Raw genomic sequence first — 25432 nt, 5'->3', positions numbered from 1 at the left:
CTTCATTTCATTTTAATCTACACACTTATACTTTTCACGCATGCCACTGCAAAACTTTAAGGACATATATCCTTAATTTTGTATTTGTAAAAATTATAATAAGTACATATTAATAAAATACATGTTATGATGAATCCAACAAGATCTTGAGTTTATTTTCATCCACATATAAATCACAAATTATAGTCAAAGTGAAATTTATGAATAGTATAAAATATCAAAATGTAACAATTAAAATGAAACGGAGGGAATAATAAATTCCCTTGGAACTTTCCCCAAAAAAGATCCAAATTAACAATTGAGATATTTCAATTGAAGCTGAATGCGTAAAAGGTGCTCCCCGTTTTCTGCCTAATAATCGCAAAATCACTCTTGAGATATGTCTAGGTACAAAGTATGAAATTTTAAATGCCAACTAAAAGTGGATGCTTTCCCATTATCTACAGAAATCAACCTATTTAAACATCATTAAACCAAAAAAAGGATATTATCAACAAAACTAAACTATTTTTTAAAAAAAAGAACTCTAATTACAAGTAGAAAAGGTCAATTAGCTTCTTAATTAAGCAGTACAAATAGATGTATCCTTAATTTTTAATAATTTGTATCCACCTCAGAACGTGCAGGAACAGTAAGAAACTGATATACAAATAACACCGTACAACCAAAGCATTATACTGCAGAAAGCAAAGATATTCCAAAGAGATATATATCCTACGCTAACAAAAGAGATAGATTGACTATAAGTTTATGACAATAATGAGTTAATGACAGTAAGTAATTCACAAGTGACGGATAAATTTACGGCAACGAAAACACTACTTACAAGCCTTCCTTACCCTAATGTGATTCATCATGACTAACTATCAGAACACCTCTATAATCATTAATCTCCCCACGGAAGCAATTATAAGACGGGCAGAGATCTACAAACACCCGTTTAATCACATGTTTATGTACAACTACAAAGCACGGACAGACGGACGGACGCATCGACAGAATGAGACCTAAAAGACTTGAGAACAACACAGTTTTCCATTTCTTTTGCTCTTCTATGAACGTTTCTTACACACTTTTTATGAGTTGTGATTCTTGGACGGCCTAAAGGCGGAAAATTTCACGAGTCTTAGAATGCAACACCGCTTGAAAAAAGATGGAAGTACCAGTCAACCCCAAGGCTTCTGCAATCCGTACCCTTGGTAGCTTCATCCATGGAGAGAGTATATTTCCCTTGTGTCGAGCTTCTAATCACATCCTATCAATTGGCTCAGTTCTGTCTTGTACAGCCAAACGTTCTGAGACATCAGCAAGAGACTTAAGGTTGCACTTGATCAAGGCTTCAACGAAGAAGCAGGTTTCATCCTTGGTGTTTCCTTCTGGTACATCTACTACAAACGACTCGATCACCATCGTCCCAGGCCTTCCATCGATAATCTCCGGATGGAGGGACACCACGGAAGAGTAATTCTGAACAAAAGAGACATAATTAAGACTTGTCGAGACTACATACATTACAAAAATAAATAAAAAGGTAGAGGCAACAGTAAAAGGTAGGATAGATTCTTCAGTATATCTCTTTTATATGGCAAGAATCTAATTTGTCGGAGAAGTTGCTCCTCACCAGGCTCACTTATAGACAGAGACTGGGGTCCGGCTTATACAAATATTCAACTATAGGTATTTTCACCAGGCACACTCTTGTTTCCTGCTGATATGTGCAAAAGGAAAAGATGTCCACTATAAACTGCGCTCCAACTATTTTAGTTGCAGAACAGTTTAGAAGCAAATATTGTCTACAAAGCAATGAAATCATACATCAAATACAAAATAACCAAGAAAGTAGAAAAACAGAAATCAAAGATAAGAGAACCTTGATACTAAAAATCCATCCAAAACTGGGTTGATGCTACTGTAAACCTACAGAGGTGGTGTAAAAGAAATTGTGGGTCCATAACTGTTTAAGTTCAATGTTTACCAACAACCAAACATCTCTCCATATTGAATTCAGAGATCTTGCAGGTAACAAAATGTCCAACTATAATAACATATACAGAGGCCTGGCAGAGTCCCAAGTGAATCAAAATGACCTACAGTAATAACATATGCAGAGGCCTTGCAGGATAATATATAATGACCAACCATAACGACGATTAGTATCCATATTCAGTATTATCTTCTCTTTTTCCTTCAGTGATTAACACATGCCATAATAAGATATTAGATCGCATAATTGGGAATATAAACACAGAAAAATTTCCCCCACCTCAGAAAATCAATGGAGAGTCCTGCTCACTGAGGCTTATGACACCCAAATGTCCATCATATAGGATTTGCTTTGTGAATTAACAGAACGATTCTATTTAAGGAAACAAAAAATTTACAATGGTGAAAGGTGGTGTTACTGAACACAAAACCCCAAATACAATGCCACCTTCTCCCCAATAATCAGGTACAGATATACATATTGACATACACAGCTAGAGAATCAAAAAATTATAAAAGTGGAAATTTCATACCCTCAGTCTATGATCTCCACCAACAATCCTGATACTGAGAATATGCTCATTGTCATCCAGAACCTCCAACCTCTCAGTACTAGTAGTAGCTGGAAGTCCTGATTTAACATCAACCTCTCTTACACTTCCAATCTCAAGATTTCCTTGCACCACGCATCTGCTGACAAAGGGCTTATACTTCTGTGGTTGATCGAATCTCCTCACTAATGACCAAACCTGACATGCAAGAACTGCATTAGCAGTGACAACCATATACAAACAAAAGGAATTGTCAAGTGCTCGTTTCGGTTAATAAAACCTGTGATCAACCCATCAATGCAACTTCAATACAACTGTAGACTACCCTTATTAAGTTTCTCTTCTCCAATTGGTAAACCAATAACTAAAGATAATTTAGAAGCTTTAATATCTGGCAAGATACTCTTACATTATGAATGCATTGATTGCGCCCGTTTCCTCCTATCACAAAGGTATCAAAAGTAGTTGAAACAATGGCTAACTAATCATTCAAGAAACAGATAGTATCTCTATAACAGCGTAATTATAGCGAAAAAGGCCATTTAATTAAGATGAACAACTAACAAATCTTTCTTTCTACATGCAAGATGATTTCTCCCCCCGGATATACATGAATTGAAATTTGAAACAAAGACATACCATATCTAACTTGATAACTCCTATACATGACCAAAATTTCTTCATGCAACTACTTTTCCGCAAGAAAATACAGCTACACTTTCCTCTACTAATAACATAACATATAAAACCATATGTTATCCACTTTTTACATTCTAATTCGCAAGAAATTGAATTCTTCATTAGTCAATCCAATCAAACTAAACAATCACAAATTGGAAGAAAGCTAAAATTCAAAATATTCAATCACAAACATAAGAAATTCAATCTAGATCGATCAATTAACTTCAGATAATCACAAATCAAACAGAAAAAAAATAACGATAATCAAGATAATAAAAGAAAACTTCCAAAAAAATTAATTATAAAAGAAATTACCAAATGAACAGGAGCTTTAATGTGCTTGATTAAAAGCGAACTACATTGATTATCAGCAGCTTCATGTTGATGATGTCTCCTTACAAACTCTTCTTCAACTCCGCCATATCCCTTACCGTTCATCGTCATTTTTTCTCTCTCTTACTTTCTCTCTCCTCAATCGTTCTCAAATTCAACGAAATTCAATCGAGAAAAAAGAAAACCCTAACCTCCGCAAAAAAAAAATCGTCGCCGGAAAATTTTCTCCGGTTAAATTGTTAGATTAAATCAACGGAGAGCGAGTTAACTCAGTAAGTTAAACTCGCCAACTCCATTAACAAATGATCTCAAGCTTTCTCTCTCTTGATTCTTTCCCTCTCTAACCTTGTTTTTTTTTTCTCTCTCCTCTTTGTGAGTGAGTGTTTGTTTGTTTTACTCTCGTTTTTCTGCTTTCTCGAAATCTCAACCTCATCGCCTGAAATTAAAAGGAAAAAAGTTAGGCAAATATAGACAATAAATATTACTCTCTCCGTCCTAAAATATTTATAAATCCCGTTAAATTTGTCTCAAATATATACGTTCATAATATCAATGTTTTATATTTTGGACTAATACAAAATAGACGATATAATAGGTCAAATGTATATTTCGGAGACTATGCAAAAGGAAACAGAAACGCTATATTTTGAGACGAAATGAGTAGTGATAAATTACTTTTTTATTACTGTGAGGGAAGGTTGAGGATAATTACGGGAATTTCCTGTATATTTTTTTTGGGTGTGTCTTTTCTGAGTTTTGTCTTTTTGTGGATTATATCCGGTAAATCTAGTCAATGCTATTGGTGGAGATTTCATATGGCTGCTCTCATAGACTCACTATTGATATTTCATAGGAAGAGGACAAAATAAGAAATTATGATGTTGAGGATGACCTTGATTTGATCTCGACTTTTACGGTTTTTTATTTTACTTCCTTTGTAATAGAAAGAAAATAGCAAATTAATATTTTATATCTCATAATAATATTCATTTATAATTTATTGCATTATTTTTGTTAGAGAGAGAGTAGTATTACTAAATAAGGGGTGATTCCCCTAAAAAAAAAAAAATTAAGGGGAGATAGCATAGGGACCCACATCATCCACCCCCCAACATCCTCACTTGGTAGAGTAACGTAGTACGTAATGTGTTGATTACATATACTTCCTCCGTTTTTAAGTATTGGCAATGTTTCCTTTTACATAAGAACCAAGGAAATAGAGATTAAAAAAAATCGCATGTGCTAGGAGAGTGAAATAGGGAATATATTGCTAATTGATATAGAATTGCCAAAAAGGAGAAACGTTGTGAGAAAATAAATGGAGGAATTAATCTACTATGTATTTTGTAATAATAACGGCTGAAATATAAAGGAGGATGCGATGAGTGTGTGTGTTACTTGTGAATGTACTATGAAGATATGGGTTTGAGGCTATTGTTAATTACTTTAATAGTCATTGGTCTTTAGTCACTTGTCGGGTGTTGGCTAAATAAGTCATTGTGATGTAACTAAATGATGTCATATGGAGTTTTTTTTATATAAATAAACATACCATATGAAGTTGATGATCAATTGGATTTAAATAATTTGAGCATTTTTTGTTAATGTCTTAAATATAATATGATTAGTGTGAATTCTTGCTTTAATTTAGTAAGCAACACATAGTAATGTGTCTTGCACGGTATGGATCCCTCAAACTTAATCAACTAATTTGTAAATGAAGTAACCAATCATCACTTTTGGCGATGTTCACCTTCTTATGTTGCTAATTCTTTTTCCTGATTTGTGCAAATCTAAGCTAAAATTTGATGACGCACTCATTAAAAAATTAATATTCTCATTTACTGACTATTGCTTGAGATAATCATCGGCACAAAGTACTTTAGCCATCTTGCACCTTGCATGGTGTGACATTTTCTATCTTTGCCACGTTTCTTTACGTACATTAATTAGCATTGAATATTAGAGTCCTTTTTTGGTTCTCAGTGCATGTTTACATGAAAATCAAACTTTGTTTTTAAAGTTACGAAAGTGGTTTTATTACACTTTTTCGTGTTTCTCTTGATCAACAATAAACACTCAACATGCACATTAAATATGTGGATAATTATTCTTTAAAAATCATGGCGTTGCTACATTATTTCGAACATAAATATATATAGCAAAAATTTATGCATGAAGTTGGGCCATGCGTTCTTATTGAGTATTTTCTCTGCGAAATTAAGGGGCCGTATGTTACTCTAAGAGACGTAATGTCACAAGTAAAAACATATGAAAACTATTGGCAAGTATTTAACTTAGTATAAGGTAGTGCGTTGTATAAGATTTGACACCGTGATCCCGAACATATATATGTACACTAGGTTTTAAACGCTAAACCAATTATGCACGCCTCTTGTATGCATTATATCTATATCCGATTGAAATATAGGAATATATATTATCCAATAATTACTCTTTATCTCTAGATGAAAATCACATGTTTAAGTTTCAAAAGTGAAACACAAATATGTATTAATTAACTTCTTCCTCATCATTACTTAGCATAAGGTATAAAATGGCAGAAACTCTATTTGGTCTAGTTGTAAACACTTGACTTCCATGATCTCAATCATTATAGGTTGGGAGAGGTTTGACAATTACTCTTACCCTTTTCTTTACTCTTAAAAATTATGTCTATATATATAACTTGACTAGATCGACTCGTGGAGAGTTAGAGTTTTTACTTTAATAATTAAAAAAGTAAAATAATCATCTATTTATTTGAAAAAGATATTTAATTCATTTCTTAAAAGATGCATCATATTGAATATATTTACACCATATGTATACTACCTTTAACCATCTTTAACTAGTACTTCATCCGTTTTCTTTTGTTATCACTAGAATTTTTTGCACGCGATGCGTGTTTGAATTTTTTTCAAAACAAAAACTCGATTTTCTTCGGCATAAGAGCCAAAATTTGAACATTAGACATATGAAGTATAATTGTTTTTAGTTGCAAAATTTGATTGGTTTAGTTTCCGTCACTTAAGTCTCCCACCATTATTTTTGTCTTTTTTTTACTTTTCAAACTTAAATTCTATGAATAAAATATAAATTTTATTGAATTCATTTATGATTTCTAATATTATAATTTTTTAGTTGATTTTTGAATTAAGTACAACACTAACTTCTAAATTCTAAACACTATAAAAAAGTAAATAATTTTTTTCCTTGTCTAACTTCTAAATTATGATTTCACTACAAATACACCTCTATTTTTATCATGACCCACCATTAATTGTGAATGGTTCTTGAGAATAGTGATTTGTAAGTAAATTTTTTTAAATATTTTTGTATGTATTGACGTTCTAGGTTATTAGTTTTAGTTTGTATGTTAACTTTAAGTTTTAATAAAGGTTTCCGATTATTTGAGTGATTTGCGTGATTTTTATAACGTGATTTTCTCAATTGTATGAGTGATTTGTAAAGTTTCTTCTTTTAAGTGATTTGTGAGTGAGTGTTGTAAATTAATTTTTGGTAGTTTTCTTTGAGTGTCGATTTTGATTTTGACAGTCCTTTTGTAATTTAGAAAGGGAAGGGGGCAAAATAGGCATTTCAAAAGAGGACACCATTGCTCCCCATTCCCTTATATAATGGAGATATGTAATCTTTCCGTGGGAAAAGATTGGTGAAAGCAATAAGAGCTTTCGAAAACGGATAGAATAATATTTAAAGATAAATGTCATTATTTTTGTTGTTATCGATTTAATATCAATGTATATTTTAAAAAATAACTTTTATGAATATAATAAAAGATAATATTACTTCTTCCTTTCTTTTTCTATTGCAACAATTGAGTTTTCACGCTCGCTCATGCACAACTTTAACTATGAACTAATTTCAGGTCCGGAATATGGTCGAGATAATTATAATTTTCTTTTATTAATATTTTATATTGTAATTATAACTCCAAACATTACTTGATTTAGCGGTACGGTTAAGACTTTAATATGTTGACTTCAAGACATGGGATCAAATCTTATACCATGTATTTTCTAACTTTTGATTGTATGTGAAGTACATGAAGTGAGCACTTTAAAAGATAGTGCCATGTTTCACATTCCCTTGTCTAAGAACGTTTTTGAATATATTAGTACTAGCATTTTTCGCATGCTATTCGTGCGTGTCATATTAACTTTTTTTCTTCTCAATTAATTATTCATCAATGTTAATTTTCTTCGATTCAAACAAACATTTATAATTTTTAAAATGTTTTGAATATGTTTTTCTTAAATTAATGGTTCATTGATTTTTTTTTTAGTTATTTGTTCATCATTATTTAAATATAGTATTAAGAGAAAAAAATATAAAGCAGAAGAAAGCTCGTGATCGTATAAAGTGGAAGAATTTGTGTATTAGGTTCAATCGTTGAATATTAATAAAGTGGGAGAGTTTGATTTGATAGAGATTACTGAATAATAATCATTATTTATTAGGTTTTTAAATATTATATGTATAATTTTTAATATGAAATTCAAATTTTAATTTTTCTTCTGATATGTCCATCAAGTTATATTGTCAATTTAATATGTGATCAGAGTTTTCACACACATGTAAGAAGACAAAATCATTTTCTTGATTTAAAAATTTAACTAACATTTCACATTTAATTTCATTGTTAACTTGTTAAATACATATGACAACTGCCAAGTATAGTAAGAAGAAAATATTGTTTAATATATATGACAATTTATTCTCCCTCCATTTCTTTTTAATTGGTACACTAACACTTTTCACATATGCCAATGCAAAACTTTGAGCACACATATATTTAGAATTGTATTTGTAAAAAATATAAAAAGTACTCCCTATGTTTTTTTTATCATTATCACTTTCCTGTGCGCGTCTCCCAATGCACCTCTTTGAACTTAAATATCTTTCATTATATATTAGTAAAAATTATAACGATTGAATATTAATAATGTACTAATTGAGACGAATCCAACAAGACTCCACATGACTATATTTTTTTTTAATAAATTGAACAAAATTGAGAAGATTCTCTCTAAGCATGAATAGTGTCAAGATTCCAAGTGAGAAAGATAAAAAAAAAAAGAAAAAGAGGGAGTACATGTTAAGACGAATCTAACAAGATCCCACATGCGACATGCTTATGTTTTTATTCACATATAAATCACAAAAGGTCGTCAAAGTGAAATTTGTGAATAGTGTAAAATGTCAAAGTGTAACAACTAAAAAGAAACAAATACAGTATTCATTAAGAGTATATCTGACTTTTTGTAAGAAGACACCATCTTCTCCCCCTCTCCACTAATATAATAGAATAAATAAATTTTAGTAAAATTTATAGATCGATATTAATTTAACGATATCCTACTTATTATTAAAACTAATTGTTACGATAGAAAAAAACGAAGAAAGTACTCCCTTGTTTTTTTTATCTTTCTCACTTTACTGTATACGTCTTTGAATTTAGATATCTTTCATTATATATTAGTAAAAATTATAACGATTGAATATTAATAATGTATTAATTGAGACGAATCAAACAAGACCCCACATGACTATATATTTTCTTTTAAATTGAAATAAACTGAGAATATTCTCTCTAAGTATGAATAGTGTCAAGATTCTAAGTGAGAACGATAAAAAAACAGAGGGAGTATCAGTTAAAGTTCTATATTAACAAGTACGCCAAATTAATACTTGATGCATCGACCCTCTCAGGGCCTGTTATCCCAGCTTATTTTCAGTTCAGTTCAATGCAGTCCAGTTTCTTTCAATTCAGTTTAGTTCTATTCAATTTAGTTCAGTTCAGCTTTGGACAATACTTTTACTTCACATAACACTATTCAGTTCAGTTCAGCTCCGGACAATACTTTTACTTCACATATCACTATTCAGTTCAGTTCAACTGTTTTATGCCGAAGAGAAAAGCCTTAAAGTTGAAAGTGGTCTGTGGCCGTGTTTTTATAGTCGTAACTCATCAGAGTAACGTAACTGTAAGGGTGTGCAATTTAGGGATGGCAATTGGGCGGGGCGGGGCGGGTGCGGAGGATGGTACCTCTACACCCGCACCCGCATAAAATTGCAATCCCCATCCCCACCCCACCACCCATTGCGGGGGAAATTTCCAGACCCATCCCTGCCCCATCAAGTATTTATTTATACCCATCCCCACCCCACCACCCGCATGGGTACCCACACCTGCTTCATATCCGCATCGTACCCACTTCATCCCCACATATTTATATTTTGCAAGATAAAATTATTAATAATATAAGTATATAAGTAGAATTTTAATCTCTATTATATAAGCCAAGGGAGGAGGTGTGGTGTCCTCTTTTGAAGTGACTAAAATACCCTTAATGATCTAATTAATAGAATGAAAAATATTACAAAAGCAAATCATTAAATCTCATTCCAACTTGCCATTTAAAACAAGTTTAAATTGGTATATGCATCAAATACTTAAATCAAAAATTAAAAGGACAAAATATTTATATCTTATAAAAAAAGATGGCATACATAACGTGCACATGAAAAATCTGAACATTCACTACCTTTGATACTCTTTAATCCAGTTAAACCAACTCATTATTTTTGTTCTTTCTGTTCAATATTCATTCACAAAAAAATTAATGTTAACAATCACTCACAACCTTTTTATTTTTTTACATTAGCAAATTAATATATCTAAATTTATCTAACTGTTGAATTTTTCACATTTAAGTTTAATCATAAATAACGTACGAATGGAGTATCTAATAGAATAACAAATTTTAAAATTAACGCACGCATCGCGTGCATATGAAGGCTAGTCATATATATGTGAGGCGGGCGGTGGTGGAGCGGGGCGGGCGGGGATAGCATAAAATCCACACCCGCTCCACCACCCATTGCGGGTAGGATTTTAATCCCCATCCCCATCCCCGCCCCATCCCCACCAAACCTAGACCCATCCCCGCCCCACTTGGGCGGGGATGGGGCGGGTCTCCTACTTGACCCGCCCCACTGCCATCCCCAGTGTGCATGGTCCTGGACTGGATCAGAACCGGCTGGATTGGAATCAACCTTTTTATATATATATATTTTTTAAAATATTTAAATAAAGTCTTGGACCAGTTGGACCAAAATCTATTTTTTTTAAAAATATTTTTTAATTTTTAAAAATATATTTATAAATTAAATATATTAAATATTAATATTTTTAATAACAATAATCCTAAAGTTAATAGTACTAGGTTTTTACATTTCTAACTTTTTACCTTTAAAAACTTTTTTTTAACCTATAAATTATTTTTTTTACGAAAATAATAGAAATTCCGATCTAACCAGTCTGGACCGGAATTTTCGAGTTTGGACCGAACTGAAAACCCGAAATCGAGAATTATTGTGGACAGAAACCAGATTGAAATCTCCGATCCGAGCCAATCCAAATTCAGGTAAAAGACCCAATTTGTGCACACCCTTACTTAACCGAGCTTTGTCGTCTTTAATTAGAAAGTTTTGAGTAGTACTAAAAAAAAAAATAGAGAATTTGCTAATCTTTTGTTTTCTTTCTGAAGTGTACCAAAAGTCAAAATTCCTAAAATTGCAAAAATCACTGCAAAACACACACTAAAACCTCTCTACTCTCATCTGTCTCGATCTCTCTACTTCTTCTCTCAAGGTTAGTTTTCTGTTATTTCTTGAATTCAATTCAATTCAATTACTTCAAAAGTTTATTATTCTCTTAAATTGCGTTATCTTCCAACTTTTCTTTTCGATCTTTGGTTCAAGTTATTTATGTGTTTGATACTTCAATTTGTATGATTTGATGAATTAATATGTTGCTTGTTGATTGCGGAGGTTGATTCGGGGAGAATTTATGAACGAATTTATCAAATTTGTAGTGATTTTTGTGGATTAGGGTTTCCGATTTTTCGTCATTGATTTAGCGAAGTAATTCCTAGATTAGGGTTTTCGGATATCGTACTCTGGAATCTAGATGATAGATAGATAGTTTGTGGATTTTGAATTCGTTTTTTTTAGTTAGATGTTCAAATATTGAAGGATTATTAGTTGGGTTCAGTGATTGTCTAATGAGCATTTGAAATTTGATAATAGTGTTTCGTCTCAATACTGAAATTGGTATGCTTTTGGTAATTCTTGGTTTTGAAGCTCGTAAATCTTTCGTAATGCTTGCTTATTTCATGTTGACTGGAGAGGTATCTTTGTTTATTACAGATTTTTTTGTTGAGGAATATGTGATTGTTAGTGAGGTTTAAGTTGAATTTTTATTTGGCTTTAGATGATGATTGACTATGCCTTTAGTCATTGGTTGTAATTGTATTCACCTCTGATTTTGTGGTCACATAGTCAACTGCCGATGAAGTTGATCTTTTCCTTTTATTTTGTTCTGCGTGAGTTTTTCGTGTAGATATCGACCAAATTTTTGTGTTTTCTTTGATTTACGTTGCTCTTGTAAGTGCAATTTTATTTAATAGCCTACCTCATGATCTCCAGCTGTATTTTATTTGGCTTTCAGCTGATCATTGAATATGCCTTTAGTCATTGATTGTAATTGTATTCACCTCCGATTTTGTGGTTACATATTCAACTGACGATGAAGTTGATCTCTTCCTTATATTGTATTTTGCATGAGTTTTTCATGTAGATATCGACCACATTTTGTTTTTTTTTTAATTATTATTTACTTTGCTCTTCTAAGTGCAGTGATTATTTGATAGCTTACCTCAAGATCTCCAGCTGTATAGAGCAGTCAGTCCAACATCTTTTCACTTCCATCTTGTTATATATCCCTGTTGGTTGACACACTGGTAAGAGAAACCTACTTGCTTTCCTTATATGTTATAATATTAAACAACTGACCCAGTGGTGATGCTTCCTTGTACAGGAAGTACTCAAAGGTCTGACAGTATGCATGGTGGTTTTAATGTTCCCAATATGTCGGGTACGCTTACATCCAGAAATTCATCTATGAATAGCGTCGGTTCTGGGGGGATTCAACAACCAACCGGAAATGTTCCAGGGGGGAGATATGCATCAAATAATATCCCTGTTGCTCTGTCTCAGGTTTGTTTATTAAGATTATGTTCGTATATAATTCTAATGCATACTGGCCAAATAAGTTGTGCCTCGAATTCCGTTCCCTATATTTCTTAATAACCACTGTAACATCAGCTCCTTATTTGTAGATATCACATGGGAGTTCACATGGTGGATATCCAGGAGTTACAAATAGAGGGGCTATGAATGTTGTAGGAAGCCCTGGATATAGTGGTAACACGAACGGTGTTGGTGGCTCTATTCCTGGGATTCTCCCGACTTCTGCTGCAATTGGTAATCGTAGTGCTGTTCCAGGCCTAGGAGTTTCCCCGGTATTGGGGAATGGAGGTCCTCGAGTTACAGGTTCAGTGGGAAGCATTGTTGGCAGTGGCAACATTGGGAGGAGTATAGGTTCAGGCGGAGGACTATCTGTACCTGGTCTTGCTTCTCGCTTGAATATGTCTACAAATAGTGGCTCTGGGAGCTTAGGTGTACAAGGGCCTAATAGATTATCAAGTGGCGTACTCCAACAAGGTATGTCATCTAACTCCTCATCTTTTGTCGTTCCAAGTGGGCTAAGAAATCTGTATGCAACCTTTAGAAGCTTTGTGACAAGACGCTTAGATGCCAAGGATCCAAGGTTCAACACCCCATTCCCGTAAACAACGCAAGAAAGAGGGATGCACTTAGAGAGAATTTTGACTTCTGGGTGTGCATTAGACCTCTAATCTAGATCATGATGAGTCCGATCAACGAGAATATGACTATTAGTCCAAGAAAATTAGTGTGAACTTGGTGTTAATGTTGTAAAAATTAAGAGCTAAGTCTGTAATCCTCAGTGGATCGGATGTCTAACCTAATTTCACTGGAAATATTTACAGCATTATGTGCAGCAGAGAAGGAATGAGGGTGAAGATATAATTGGATCATGAAAACTTCAAGTTGTTTGGGAAGGTAACTGACTAGGGAGTAAGGAATATGATTGTAAAGGAATTGAGGATATTGGTATATAGTTGCAGCATGAGGATAGGTTATATGTATTTACTAGCTTTTTGAAGAGAAATCTGAGTGTCATGTATCATAATGAATATGAATCCCAGCACAGATTTCACGATAAGTACATTTACAAGAGGAAATTTGGAAAGCTGCCTTAAGTATGTAGTTAAGTTGGTTTTTCAGGTTTTTAATGATAGTGGATATATTAGGGTATGAATCCGCCTTTATTACCTTGGTTCTAATCAAAGACCAATTATTAACGGCCCATTCAACATCACTGTAAGTTTCTAGTTTTTATTTTATGAATATAAACGTCATATGATATAAGGGGTATAATAAACTTAAAATTAGTCATACTTATACTAAACATGTCAACTTTTTCTGGTTTCCATACTTTGTTTTTGGTTCCCAGAAAAACCTGAAAATTGGAAACAGAAAACGATAATGAAGGAGCCCTAAGTTGAGTGATCTCAGTTCTATAAGTCTGGTTATTAGTGTTTACAAAATCCTGACAAAGGTCTTAGCTGATGAGATGATGTGTCTTTTCTAGTACAAAGTCCTTTGTAAAACTGATATCAAATCTAGACACTGCTTCCACAAATTATCTAATGGATGAGAGTGAGACAAGGAGGACGAGTAGAATAGATATTGTTTTTAACAGTTCTTCTAATTTAGTGATTCGGATAAGGCCATGAATTTGCTATGGTTCCTAGATAGGGAATTGTCTTGATTGACTTTAGATGGACTAAAACTTGGAATTCTACTCAAACATGAAATCCTCATCTAATCCTCCATATTGCATTAGGACTTACCTTTCCACAGCGCATAAAAACTATTGTTGCGATTGATAGAAATTACACACTTTGCCAAATCATATTTGAAGAGATCCATAAATTTCACATCTAAGGTCCATACTCAAATCATTAGATCTCCAGTTGAGCTATAAGCTCCTGAGAGGTAGGAGCAATAGGTCGAGGCCTTTGATTTTCTTAGTGTGACTCTCGCTATAGTATATGTGCTGTTTAGCAATGGTTCCACAGTGGGCAGTGAGTCAGATGGGAGAAGATAGCTTATAGGTGGAAGGAAAGCTCTTTATGTTGCAAAGTGCAAAACGGAGGTGTGAGTAGCATGAGTTAGTGTGCGATCGGTTAATTGGCTTTGTTGTTACTTATTCCCCTTATATTTCAGCTCCCTCGACCCCCCCCCCCCTCATGGGTTTCCTCCTAGCATCTTTTCTTATATTTTCTTTTTGAATTTAGAAGATCAACTTTTAAAAGATATTTGTAAAAATATATACGAACTTTATTCTTTTATTATTTTACCCCACATGGCACAATGTTTAAGATGAAATTCTGAGTGGGTCATACGAAAGAAAACAAGTTCTTTCACTCCTATTATTTTACCTAGTAAGAGTCTGGAAGTGATTGAAAGAGTGTGTCCCACATGTGGTAAGGAATAAATTCCATTTTAACTTGTGGTCTTATTCCAATTAAGGAAATGGTGAAGTAATAGAAGACAGGGAGTAATGGAAAACTGTTCTTGATAGTTTAATGGTCGTAACTCCATTCCCTTGTCCAGATCGAGGATACAGTCTCCATGTCTTAAATTTTTATGGTATGGCTAGTTAGACAAATATCTACCCCCATCTGACACGTATTCCCAAGTCTAGGTCATACAATGAATAATAAGTATTTCAGGAATAGATGAAGGGGGGTTGCTTTCTTTTTTGAAAAAAAAATCGTTTTTGGTCTTTTTTTTTCTTTTCTTGTTAATGGTTGCTCGAGAAGCTGGTTTGAGGTGTCTCATGTCATGGGTGAGGCTGGGGGGGGGGGTTTTAGCCCTGGCATGGCCTGATCTCCATTTCTGCTGTAATTTCCTTTGGCTTGTAATAGTGGATGTAAAGAACAAGGCAAGGTGTAACCATGAAAAGCAAAGCTATGAAACTAATTCTAACCCTGTCTAGGTGTGTTATTGAGCCTAGTTGACTCGCAAACTATCCGAGCTCAGCTCGAAATTTTCTAGAGGCAGAGCATAGCAAAGTTCGATTCGAGAAGTTCGTAAGGAGACTCGAAATATATTTAGCTATATCATTTTCCATATTATAGAAATTAAGTGAAAAGTTACACTTAAATTGTGCATAATACTCGTGAAAAAATCAAAAAAAGTAGTTTAAACTTATTTATGGAATATATGTAATATAATTGTTTAACTCAAGTTGAGTTTTAAGGTAATGAACTAGAAAATCCAAGCTCAAAAAAGCTTAAAGTGTTACAAGGTTAGTTGAGCAACCACATACTCGGTCGTAGTTGGGTTCATTAACACCCTATCCCTGATCTCCATTTCTTCTTGGGTCTCTTGTCTTTTAATGGCTTAAATTGATCATAGGTAGTCTAGTTAATAAAGCATCTTGATGCCTTGTAATGTTTTCAAAGCAACTGAGTTACTCCTCATGCATAATCCTTTGAGACAATTATCCCATCTTATCTCTTGGCTCTCATTAGTTCATCTTTTATTTTTATCTTTTTTGTCCAGTTGTGCTTCCAAGGATTGCACTCTCATTCCGAACTTATCAAGTTCTGAAATAAGGCTAGCTTTAACTACCGGCACTTTTGACTTTTTCTACTCAGTCAATAGAGCTATCTTTTGAATCTGATCGGTATTTTCTTGTTAACTCTTGGGGGCACTTCTCCACTTTAGCCACCTGACATCATTATACAATCTGTGGTATCATTATATAGATTCTGTTGATTGAAGATTATGTTTCTTTTTTCAAGTATAGCAACAGTTTCAGTTCAGAATGCAAAGTTTGAACCAACTTTGGAGTCTCCTTGATCAATATTTCCCCAGTGCTGTTTAGAACCAAGTACAAATGTTAATTTTACCTAGCTTTTGCTGAATATTAAGACCTTTCTTTAATTCTTTGTTGGATTAATTGTTTGTTCACGTGGCTTGATGCATTGAACTTACAACTATTCCAATATGTTTTTTTTAAAAAAAATATTCTATTATTATTCAAACCCGTGCAAATATAATATTAAAAGGCACTGCTCTAAGGTCATGAAGGTATCTATCACTTTTAAGTGTAATCATATTCTAAAACTAAAATAAATTCATAACATCATCTTAAAGATTCTTAAATTAAGATGTGCCTTAATCCTCATTGTATTCTGAAATTTTAAAAGCCATACCGATATCAAACTTTTATTTAATAATTAGTTTATCAAAATACATTGTATTATGAATTTGTTAGCTCTAATATTTTCATGACATTGAATGAATCAAGTTACTTTTTGATGAACTTTTGAATATATTCTTACTGGATGTCTAGTATTTTTGAAGCTAATTATAGTACTAATTTTTAATTTTTTTGAAGTGTGTCTACAGTTATCATAAATTTACTCAAACTTAAGTATCTTTAGTACCGTATTGTATAGGGGTGTAAGTGGATTGGACTGGATTGGACTTTGCCAAATCCAAATCCAGTCCAAAGTTTTTTGGACTCGAGAAATTAAGTCCAAGTCCGATCCAAATATTTTTTGAGTCCAGTCCAATCCAGTCCGATAATTTTTTCTTGAGTCCGAATCCAGTCCAGTCCAGTCCAATACTCCAATCCGATTATTATATCTTTTTTCCCGATTTAGATTCAATGATTCACAACATTTTTTGAGATGCTTGAGCATTTGACTTCTGATTCAATTTATCAATATCCGCAAATTAGATTGAAAGCTTAAATTAAATTAAAATACTATGAATAAAAAAGTCGAATTAGATGCGTACCTTGATCTAAGTTGAGAGGAAGTAGAGAGATTGAGAATTAATTTGAGGGAGAAATAGAAAATGCGAAAGTCGAGACAGCGGGTAGAAAGAAAATGAAGAGGAAGTGAGTAGTAAGGACTGAGGACTGAAGTGAGATAGAAGAGTCGACTACTAGCCTAATACTGCAATACTGCTAGTATAATTTACTTATTTAACAAATGAAGCTCAGTGCAATAGTCTGGCGCCAAGTAAAATTGTCTGGCGCCAGTTGAAATATTTAGAGAGGGAAGGTTGAAAACTCCAAAATTTTAGAAATAGTATCAATTTTTTTTAATATATACATTATATATGTATTAAATATATATCATATATAAAAATATTTTTGGACTGGACTGGACTTATTGGACTCCAAAAGGATGAGTACAAATCCAGTCCAAAAATATTTGGACTCGAAAATTTGAGTCCGAGTCCAGTCCGAAAAATTTTCAGTCCAGTCCAGTCCGACAAGTTTGGATTGGACTGGATTGGACTTTGGACTTTTCGTAGTCCGCTTACACCCCTAGTATTGTAAATCAAAATCGATTTTCCTTTAAAGTCTAATAAAAAAATCTATTATGTTAATGAATTTATCTTTGATATATGACATGTCACACTTAGATGGTTTGCTTCTATTCTCTTGCAAACCCCTCCCCTCCCCCTCTTTATGTAGATATTTAGATTCTTTTTCTTGGGGTTGGCGCGCACTGGGGAAAGCTATGCTGCAACTACTGCTATGATGATCACTCTGTTTGGTTTCAGCTTCTCCACAGGTGCTTAATATGTTTGGGAACTCGTATCCTTCTGCTGGGGGGCCGCTCCAGCAGAATCATGTCCAAGCAGTGAATAATTTAAGCTCCATGGGAATGTTAAGTGATGAGAATGCCAATGATAGTTCTCCTTTTACTTTAAATGACTTTCCCCAGTTAGGTAGTCGACCTAACTCTGCTGGAGGTCCACAAGGACAATTAGGTAAAATTGTTATTTTTTCTGTGTTAAAAGGTTTTTTAGTGCTTATGCATGTAGCCTGAGATGTTTGAAAAATCATGTCAGGCTCTCTAAGAAAAGGCGGCCTGGGTGTTAGTCCGATCGTTCAGCAAAACCAGGAATTCAGCATCCAAAATGAGGATTTTCCTGCCTTGCCAGGTTTTAAAGGTTGGCCCTGCTCCTTGCTCCTCCACTCCAATCTTCTCCTCAGGCTTGTGATATCTTTGCTGCTTTGGGGAAATGCTTTTTTCTGTCATGCGATGTTAGTGACTGATTGAGAGCTTTAAGCTCTTGATGAATACTGCTCTGTCCCAATTATAACTAATCCACTTTTAAATATGTGGCTCATAATGTTGTAAGTCACACCTTTCAGAGTGGGTAAAATCCGGGATTGGAGTATTATTTTTCATCTCTTGTTTTGGATTCCATTTCTTAAAGTTTGCTATTTGCTATAATTACCTGTAGCACACAAGATTTTTGATGTATATTTTGACCTTCTCGAGCAGCCAAATTGGTAAATTTGGACTCTCTTTTCCCAAAATTAGATGACAAAATTTTGTGAGTTACTTTAGTTGTCCTTGATTAATGGACAGCTTTAGATTAGGTAAGAGTATGCATAGATATGGATAAACATTGAAATTAATGAGTAGTTATCACAAATATAGAGTTTAGACTTGTTTACCAATGTTTTTCTAAGAAGTTAAATTTTTTTATCTGAGACAAAGTTGCCAGGATGGAGTTAGCATGTCACTATCTATTGACAATAGAGACTTTAGATGGGTTTACCCTACAATACTACAGTTTTTGCTAGTATGTATGTTTCCAGAATAGAACAACAAACATATGGACCAGTGAGATACTGCCTCCGGTCTTTATTAGTTTACCCGTATTCCTTTTTGGGATGTTCCTTACTAGTTTACCCATTTCTTTTGTTTCTATTTTTGGAATGGGACCGCTAACTTTCCATCACACATACATTCAATTTTAACATAAAATAATAGTTTTTCTTTCCTTCTATGTCTCACAATATTGTTTCTCCTAAAACTTTGTGCAAAAGAAACAAGTAAACTAATAAAGACCGGAGGGAGTATGTCACTATCCTTTTCTTTGTTAATTATGTGTTTTCTGCAGAAACTAATCTTCTAGGATCTCAATCTTCAAACGTATGGATCAATGAATGATGGTTTACCTGTTATGCCACTATTCTTTTTTTCGTGTCTTACATACTTCATCAATAATTTGATTTTTATTCAGCTAGAAATGCTGATCATAGGACCTTTGTAGTTGAAGGGGTACTTATTCAAGAGTTTCGAAATTTGATACTTGGGCAGGTGGAAATGGCGATTATGGGATGGATTTCCAGCAAAAGGAGCAGATTCATGATAATGGTGTGGCGATGCAATCTCAACACTTCTCTGTGAGTATCTTGTTAATTATTGAGATAATATTTACACTTCAGTGACTATATCTACATCAGCTGGCCTTGCGGAAATGCATGCTAAAATACTTTATGCTCAGATGGGAAGGTCACCTGGATTCAACTTGGGTGGAATGTACTCTTCACACCGTCCGCAGCAGCAGCAGCAACAACATACGCTTTCTGTCAGTAAATCTCTCCTTTTCACTACTATATATTGAGTTTATGCGTTTTAGGTTGCCTATTTTAAGTGAAACTTATGAGTTGTAATATGAGGCTCAATGGCTCTATTGAGAAGTTGGCGGAGATCTAAGCTCTTAGGTCTGTCAGATATATATGCCATAGTAAATTACGAGGCATCTTTCTTCTAAACAAAAAAAATGTATGAGGCATCGCATCACACTAGGAAGTGGGTTATGTTTGCAGGCAATTTTATTTCACTGTCTAGGCTATTGGCAAAAAACTCTTCCAAACCGTGTGTGTGTGTGGTTCTAGAAGTTATTGTGAGTGGAATATGGACTGAATGACACTTTAGGGTTGCAAAGGAATGTGGAGCAAAATAATTCTAGAAAGGGACAAAGCACGGAGGCCTAATGAATTTTTCAGAGGAAGATTCATGGACCTTGACTGGTTTTTGAAATTGTAAGTGACAACCCAAACATAATTTAAATAAAAGGTTTAACCATGTTGCCTGAATAGTGAAAATGCAATTATGATTTTACTAATATTGAACCAAATAGATAAATTAAGGGTGAAGGTATGGACTTGGTTATGAGCTCGAATCCACCCGTAATACAACTGCTACTTAATTTAAAATGGCAATAACCAATCAAATGAGATCTGCAACCTAACACACTTTTTTTTCATGGTAAACTGGGTAATATAGCATATCTTTTATTAAAATCATATCAAGGATCCTAAATTGGGTGTCCAATTAATTTTGCTAAGCGTGAAATTCAACTTGTAAGTCTTGATTATAGAATATATACATAAATAATCAAACATGAGGAAAACCGTGAAAATTCCATGTCATGTATTTTTTATGCAATTCAGAGTATATGAATGAGGGTAGACACTAAGAGAGGAATATGATTTTAGAAATAGAAAATTAAATTAAGTTATAGGTCCTATGATTGACTTTACCCCCTAAAGGATTTCTTTTGTGTAATTTGTTTTGTATTTTAGTATATGAAGTTGACTTTGAATATTGTTGGAGGTTTAATATTTGAGATGGAAGGCTTGAACGTGTGGAGACTTGTATAGAATGTTTGGAAGTGTGCTGACAAAGTTTGCAAGTGTCGAAACAAATGTTTAAGGTGCTTAGGTGAAATTTGGACGTGTTGGGAGGAAGGTTTTAGCCTTTAAGGTGGATGTGCAAAGTTTGGATGAATAAATTATTAATGAAGGCGTGAAAGTATATCGGAGTTTAATGGAGGCTTGAAAGTATTAAGGTTTTCGACATGAAAAGCGATAATTTGTTCTCCTCAGGGTGTTGGGAGGGGCTATCAATAGTAGAAGGCCAAAAAGTCCTAATTAGAGCCAAATGCACACAACAAAAGTCCGCAGGAGTAGCGTTGGTCCCCCCAATATGAGCACTTGGCTCCTTGAGGAAATGGGGTTATATAATGCCCAAAGAGTAAATTTATAAGTGATCGTAAAATTCTAAGTCGACAAGGAGCAAGGTGGACAATGTCATCGTGTTCCCCAACGTGCATGGCAATTTTTGGACGCCCATTGCTTTTTTATCTTGAACTGCATTTGGGTTTATAAGATATCGTTAAAAAGTTTGGGATGTGTAATTTCCAATGGTTTTGGTTCGGACCAAAATAATCTTATATTGAAAGAATGATTGGTAGAGTGCTAGGTGATTTCATATGGATCCTATTTTGGTACATAGCTCATTATTTCGTCGTTTTAAACTAAAATGGGGCTTATGATACTAGCAGAGATCTTATTCCTAGAGCTAACCATGCATATAAAGTCCATGGATTAAGTCATAGGCTTAACATACCAAACGAACTTTATTTACCTATAGAAGGATTGTGTGCCTTCTAATTTCAACATTTTTGGAGTGTTATAATGGTTTTAGATCAAGTAAGCCTATATACTCAACTAGTGACTTTTAAAGTTGATGTTATGTGCTAAAGGTGTGTATCGTTTATCATAGGGCTCTACACATGGATAGTGGGGGTGACATGTTTAGTTGTCTACAAGGACCTTAATGTCAACTCCAAAGCTATGAAGGCAGAATTTATAATTTTGTAATACTAGTAAGTGTTCGAACAACTTATCATGATTTTGTTGCATAGCTATTGCAGAAGGCTAGGGAAGATATGCCAATAATGTATGTTAGACAATTGATGTTTCCACATTATTTTATCTTTCCCCCTCTTGCCAACAACCGACACGGCCAGGAACATTGACGTAAAAGTTAGAAGTCAATTTGCCCCCCTTTAGATTAGGATGCGTTCTTTGTGAATTACATTTTTTTTAAGATTAATGATAAGGGAAGAAGATGAAGAAGATAAACTATTTTGTGAATAAAGAAGGTCATGATTTTTTCTGTCTTCTAATATGATGTATCTGGATTCTGGCAATCTTATGGTAACAGAGCAGCATGCCCCCCGGCATCAGCCTAAGGTCCCTAAATTCTCCAGGCGGTGTTGCTAATATGGGTTCTTACGAGCAGCAATTTATGCAGCAGTATCAACAGCAACAGAACCAGTCACAATTTCGTTTGCAGCAAATGCCATCTCTCAGTCAGACTTTCAGAGATCAAGGCATAAAGCCCATACAATCTCCACAACCTGCTCCAGATCCTTACGGAATCCTTGGCTTGTTGAGTGTGATTAGAATGAGCGATCCTGATCTGACATCTCTTGCCCTTGGAATTGACCTAACGACCCTTGGATTGAATTTGAATTCGTCAGAAAATCTTCACAAAACTTTTGCCTCGCCGTGGTCTGAGGAGCCGGCCAAGGGTGAACCTGAGTTCACAATACCCGAATGTTATCATGCAAAACAACCTCACTCTTTAAGTGTGAGCTTCTTAAACAACTTGTTGCTTTTAGCTATTATGTTTGATTTTGTTACGTTCTTATTCATTTCCCTTGCCCTTGCAGCAAGCTTATTTTGCAAAGTTCCAGCTGCCGACGTTGTTCTACATCTTTTACAGGTAAGTCTTCTGGCTGAGGCCCTTTTTCTGATTATCTATCTCGTTCAGTGCATCGGTTTTGATTGAATATTTTTCCATTTGCAGCATGCCAAAAGATGAAGCCCAGATATACGCCGCCAATGAACTGTATGCTCTTCCACTATTTGTGCATTATACACGTGATATAGTTCATGATAATCTATCTGCCTCTATCTGTCTTCTTTTCTCTCCCTCAGTCCTTCCTGTGCATAATTCTATATACAGCACTTCCTCATAAATTTGTTTCTCTCTAGTCTCTATCCCATATCAATTTATAATTGGGGAATGGGCACAGAGATTGAGGAGAGTGAGCGAGATAGAAAAAACCGTAGTTTGGGAAAAGGGGGGGGGGGGGCTTTAAAGAAGTATTGTCGTTCAACTGTTGCTTTACTAAGTAGATCTTCTTTTTTTGGCAGTTATAACAGAGGTTGGTTCTATCACAAAGACCTTCGGCTTTGGTTTATGAGAGTTCCTAACGTGGACCCTCTTGTTAAGACTAATACATACGAAAGGGGATCTTATGTTGCCTTTGATCCTAATACATGGGATACGTCGATTAAGGTACGTATACTTGTAATTTGTCATGCTTTAACTAAATAAACTTGAACTATAACCAACCATTATGTTGCTCTTCTGCAGGAAAATTTTGTAATTCATTATGAACTTGTTGAGAAAAGACCAACTCTACATCACCAATAACTCTCCTGGTAGATTGTAAATTCAGTTTCAGAAAGCATGAATTGTACTTGTTTGTCTACCATTTGATAATTTTTAAGAAAATCTTTCTTCTAATTAGGCAGTCATTTAGGGCCTGCAAAGTGCAATACTAATTTCGTTCAATTAGTTACAGAATTGTAAATTTCCAGTGTATTAATCTGAACTGTACGCTGTTGGTACAGCTTGATTTGGAAACTTCAATAACAGAATCCTGTTCTTGTTTTTACTCGTGGTTTTTGAGACTTCTGCATCTTACGTACTTCCTCCATTTCATATTACTCGTTACACTTTTCAGTTGACGGACTCCTAGGCAATTTTTGGAGAAAAGAGGTAGAGAGTAAAAAAGAAAAGAGACCCATGTGAGAGGAGAGAGAGTTTATTGTCCAAAAAGAAAGTGTAGCAAGTAATGTGAAACTTCTCACAATGGAAAGTGTAGCGAGTAATTTGAAACGGAGGAAGTATTAGCCTACTTACTTACCTTCCATTATTATTCCATTCAAGTAAAAATTACAAAAATTTGATATTATGAGTCTATACAACGAAACATGTCAAATGAGATTAAACATGAGTTATGATATACTCCCTTCGTCCCTAAACAGAGGGTTTATTTTTTGGGTACGAGTATTAAGGAAAAAAATCATGTGTAGGACCTTAATTGTATTAAATTATAATTAAGTATAGAAGTTGGTATATTTTTTATGAATTGTTTATTAAGGAGAGAGAATGTGGGTCATATTGAAAAATGAGTGTTATTATAAAAATTGAAAGCAAAATAATATTTTAATTAGTGGACTTATACTAAATAAGGAAATGGAAAATCTATTTGAAACATATATAAATGGAAAAATGGGCACTGTGTTTAGGGAAGGAGGGAGTACTTGTTACAAACCAAAATAATTGGGCAAAGGTGATACTTTGCTTTTCTAAAATACCAAAATAATTATAGCAAGTAAACATATATGGAGGGAGTAATTATAAGTTAAGTTTTACATTTATAGTGGACTAATATTTGATTTGTCTTATGCTAAGAGTACCTTGATCAATTAGAAGAAGATGACATGTGGACTTATATTCTACTATTTTGGATGGAATTGTTTTTGCTACTTGAATGTCTCGTACTAACTAAGCAAGGTTTGGTATAATCGTAAATATTTTGAGTCGAGATTTTAAAGGTTATGAGATCAAACCTAACTAAAGATATTTTGGAAGGGAGGTCCTTTTTATCATTTCCCTTCATTTAGTTAGTCGAGTAGAATCCTTAATCTTACTTACTAAAAAAGAAAATAGGTCATGTTTTATATGACTTATTATCATCAATAAATCAAACATGAGATTAATATTGAAAGATACTTTAATACTAAGAAATGTTATTGTCATCTTACCCTATTTTTATGTTCTTATTTACGTTTATATTACATAAGGATGTGTTCTTTCCACCCAAAAATAAAATTAAGGTTTAATAAGTTCAAATGAGGTTTGATTAGATTTGATACAATACTCAAAATTAAGTTCAGATCTTTTCAGGTGAACATAATGAACACATGGTTGATGACAAATTATTAGTTTTTGCTCCTTTGAAAGAGATGTATAATATGTAGTTTTGCGCTATCTTTATTTATTTTAATTTTTTTAAGATAAGATGAAGTCCTCGCAAGTAGGGGGAGAATTGAGAATCCCTTCTTAGAAGGGGTGAGACTCGATACCAAAATTTTCTGAAATCGAAAG

The 25432-nt window shown here is 33.9% G+C and overlaps 2 protein-coding genes across 2 annotated transcripts; one reads left to right on the top strand and one right to left on the bottom strand.

Annotated features, from left to right (window-relative positions):
* Positions 1 to 712: 712 nt before the first annotated feature.
* Positions 713 to 3972, bottom strand: LOC104888286 (abscisic acid receptor PYL8). The gene is made up of 3 exons (XM_010673206.4): positions 3531 to 3972; positions 2517 to 2732; positions 713 to 1467 (listed from the first exon to the last, which is right to left on the bottom strand). Exons 1-3 carry the CDS (start codon positions 3657 to 3659, stop codon positions 1249 to 1251), a joined length of 564 nt encoding a protein of 187 aa, XP_010671508.1. The 5' UTR covers positions 3660 to 3972; the 3' UTR covers positions 713 to 1248.
* A 7094-nt stretch (positions 3973 to 11066) lies between these two features.
* On the top strand, positions 11067 to 23933 carry LOC104888285 (probable NOT transcription complex subunit VIP2). The gene is made up of 13 exons (XM_010673205.4): positions 11067 to 11226; positions 12273 to 12376; positions 12454 to 12632; positions 12755 to 13139; positions 18156 to 18365; positions 18447 to 18548; positions 19712 to 19797; positions 19899 to 19982; positions 22409 to 22837; positions 22920 to 22972; positions 23057 to 23098; positions 23407 to 23551; positions 23630 to 23933. Exons 3-13 carry the CDS (start codon positions 12477 to 12479, stop codon positions 23687 to 23689), a joined length of 1752 nt encoding a protein of 583 aa, XP_010671507.1. The 5' UTR covers positions 11067 to 11226; positions 12273 to 12376; positions 12454 to 12476; the 3' UTR covers positions 23690 to 23933.
* The last annotated feature ends 1499 nt before the right edge of the window (positions 23934 to 25432 follow it).

The sequence above is a fragment of the Beta vulgaris genome, chromosome 3, assembly GCF_026745355.1.
Source record: "Beta vulgaris subsp. vulgaris cultivar EL10 chromosome 3, EL10.2, whole genome shotgun sequence".
Classification (NCBI taxonomy): domain Eukaryota; kingdom Viridiplantae; phylum Streptophyta; class Magnoliopsida; order Caryophyllales; family Amaranthaceae; genus Beta; species Beta vulgaris.
Note: the sequence above shows the minus strand (reverse complement) of the source record. Positions and strands in the feature narration are given on the sequence as shown.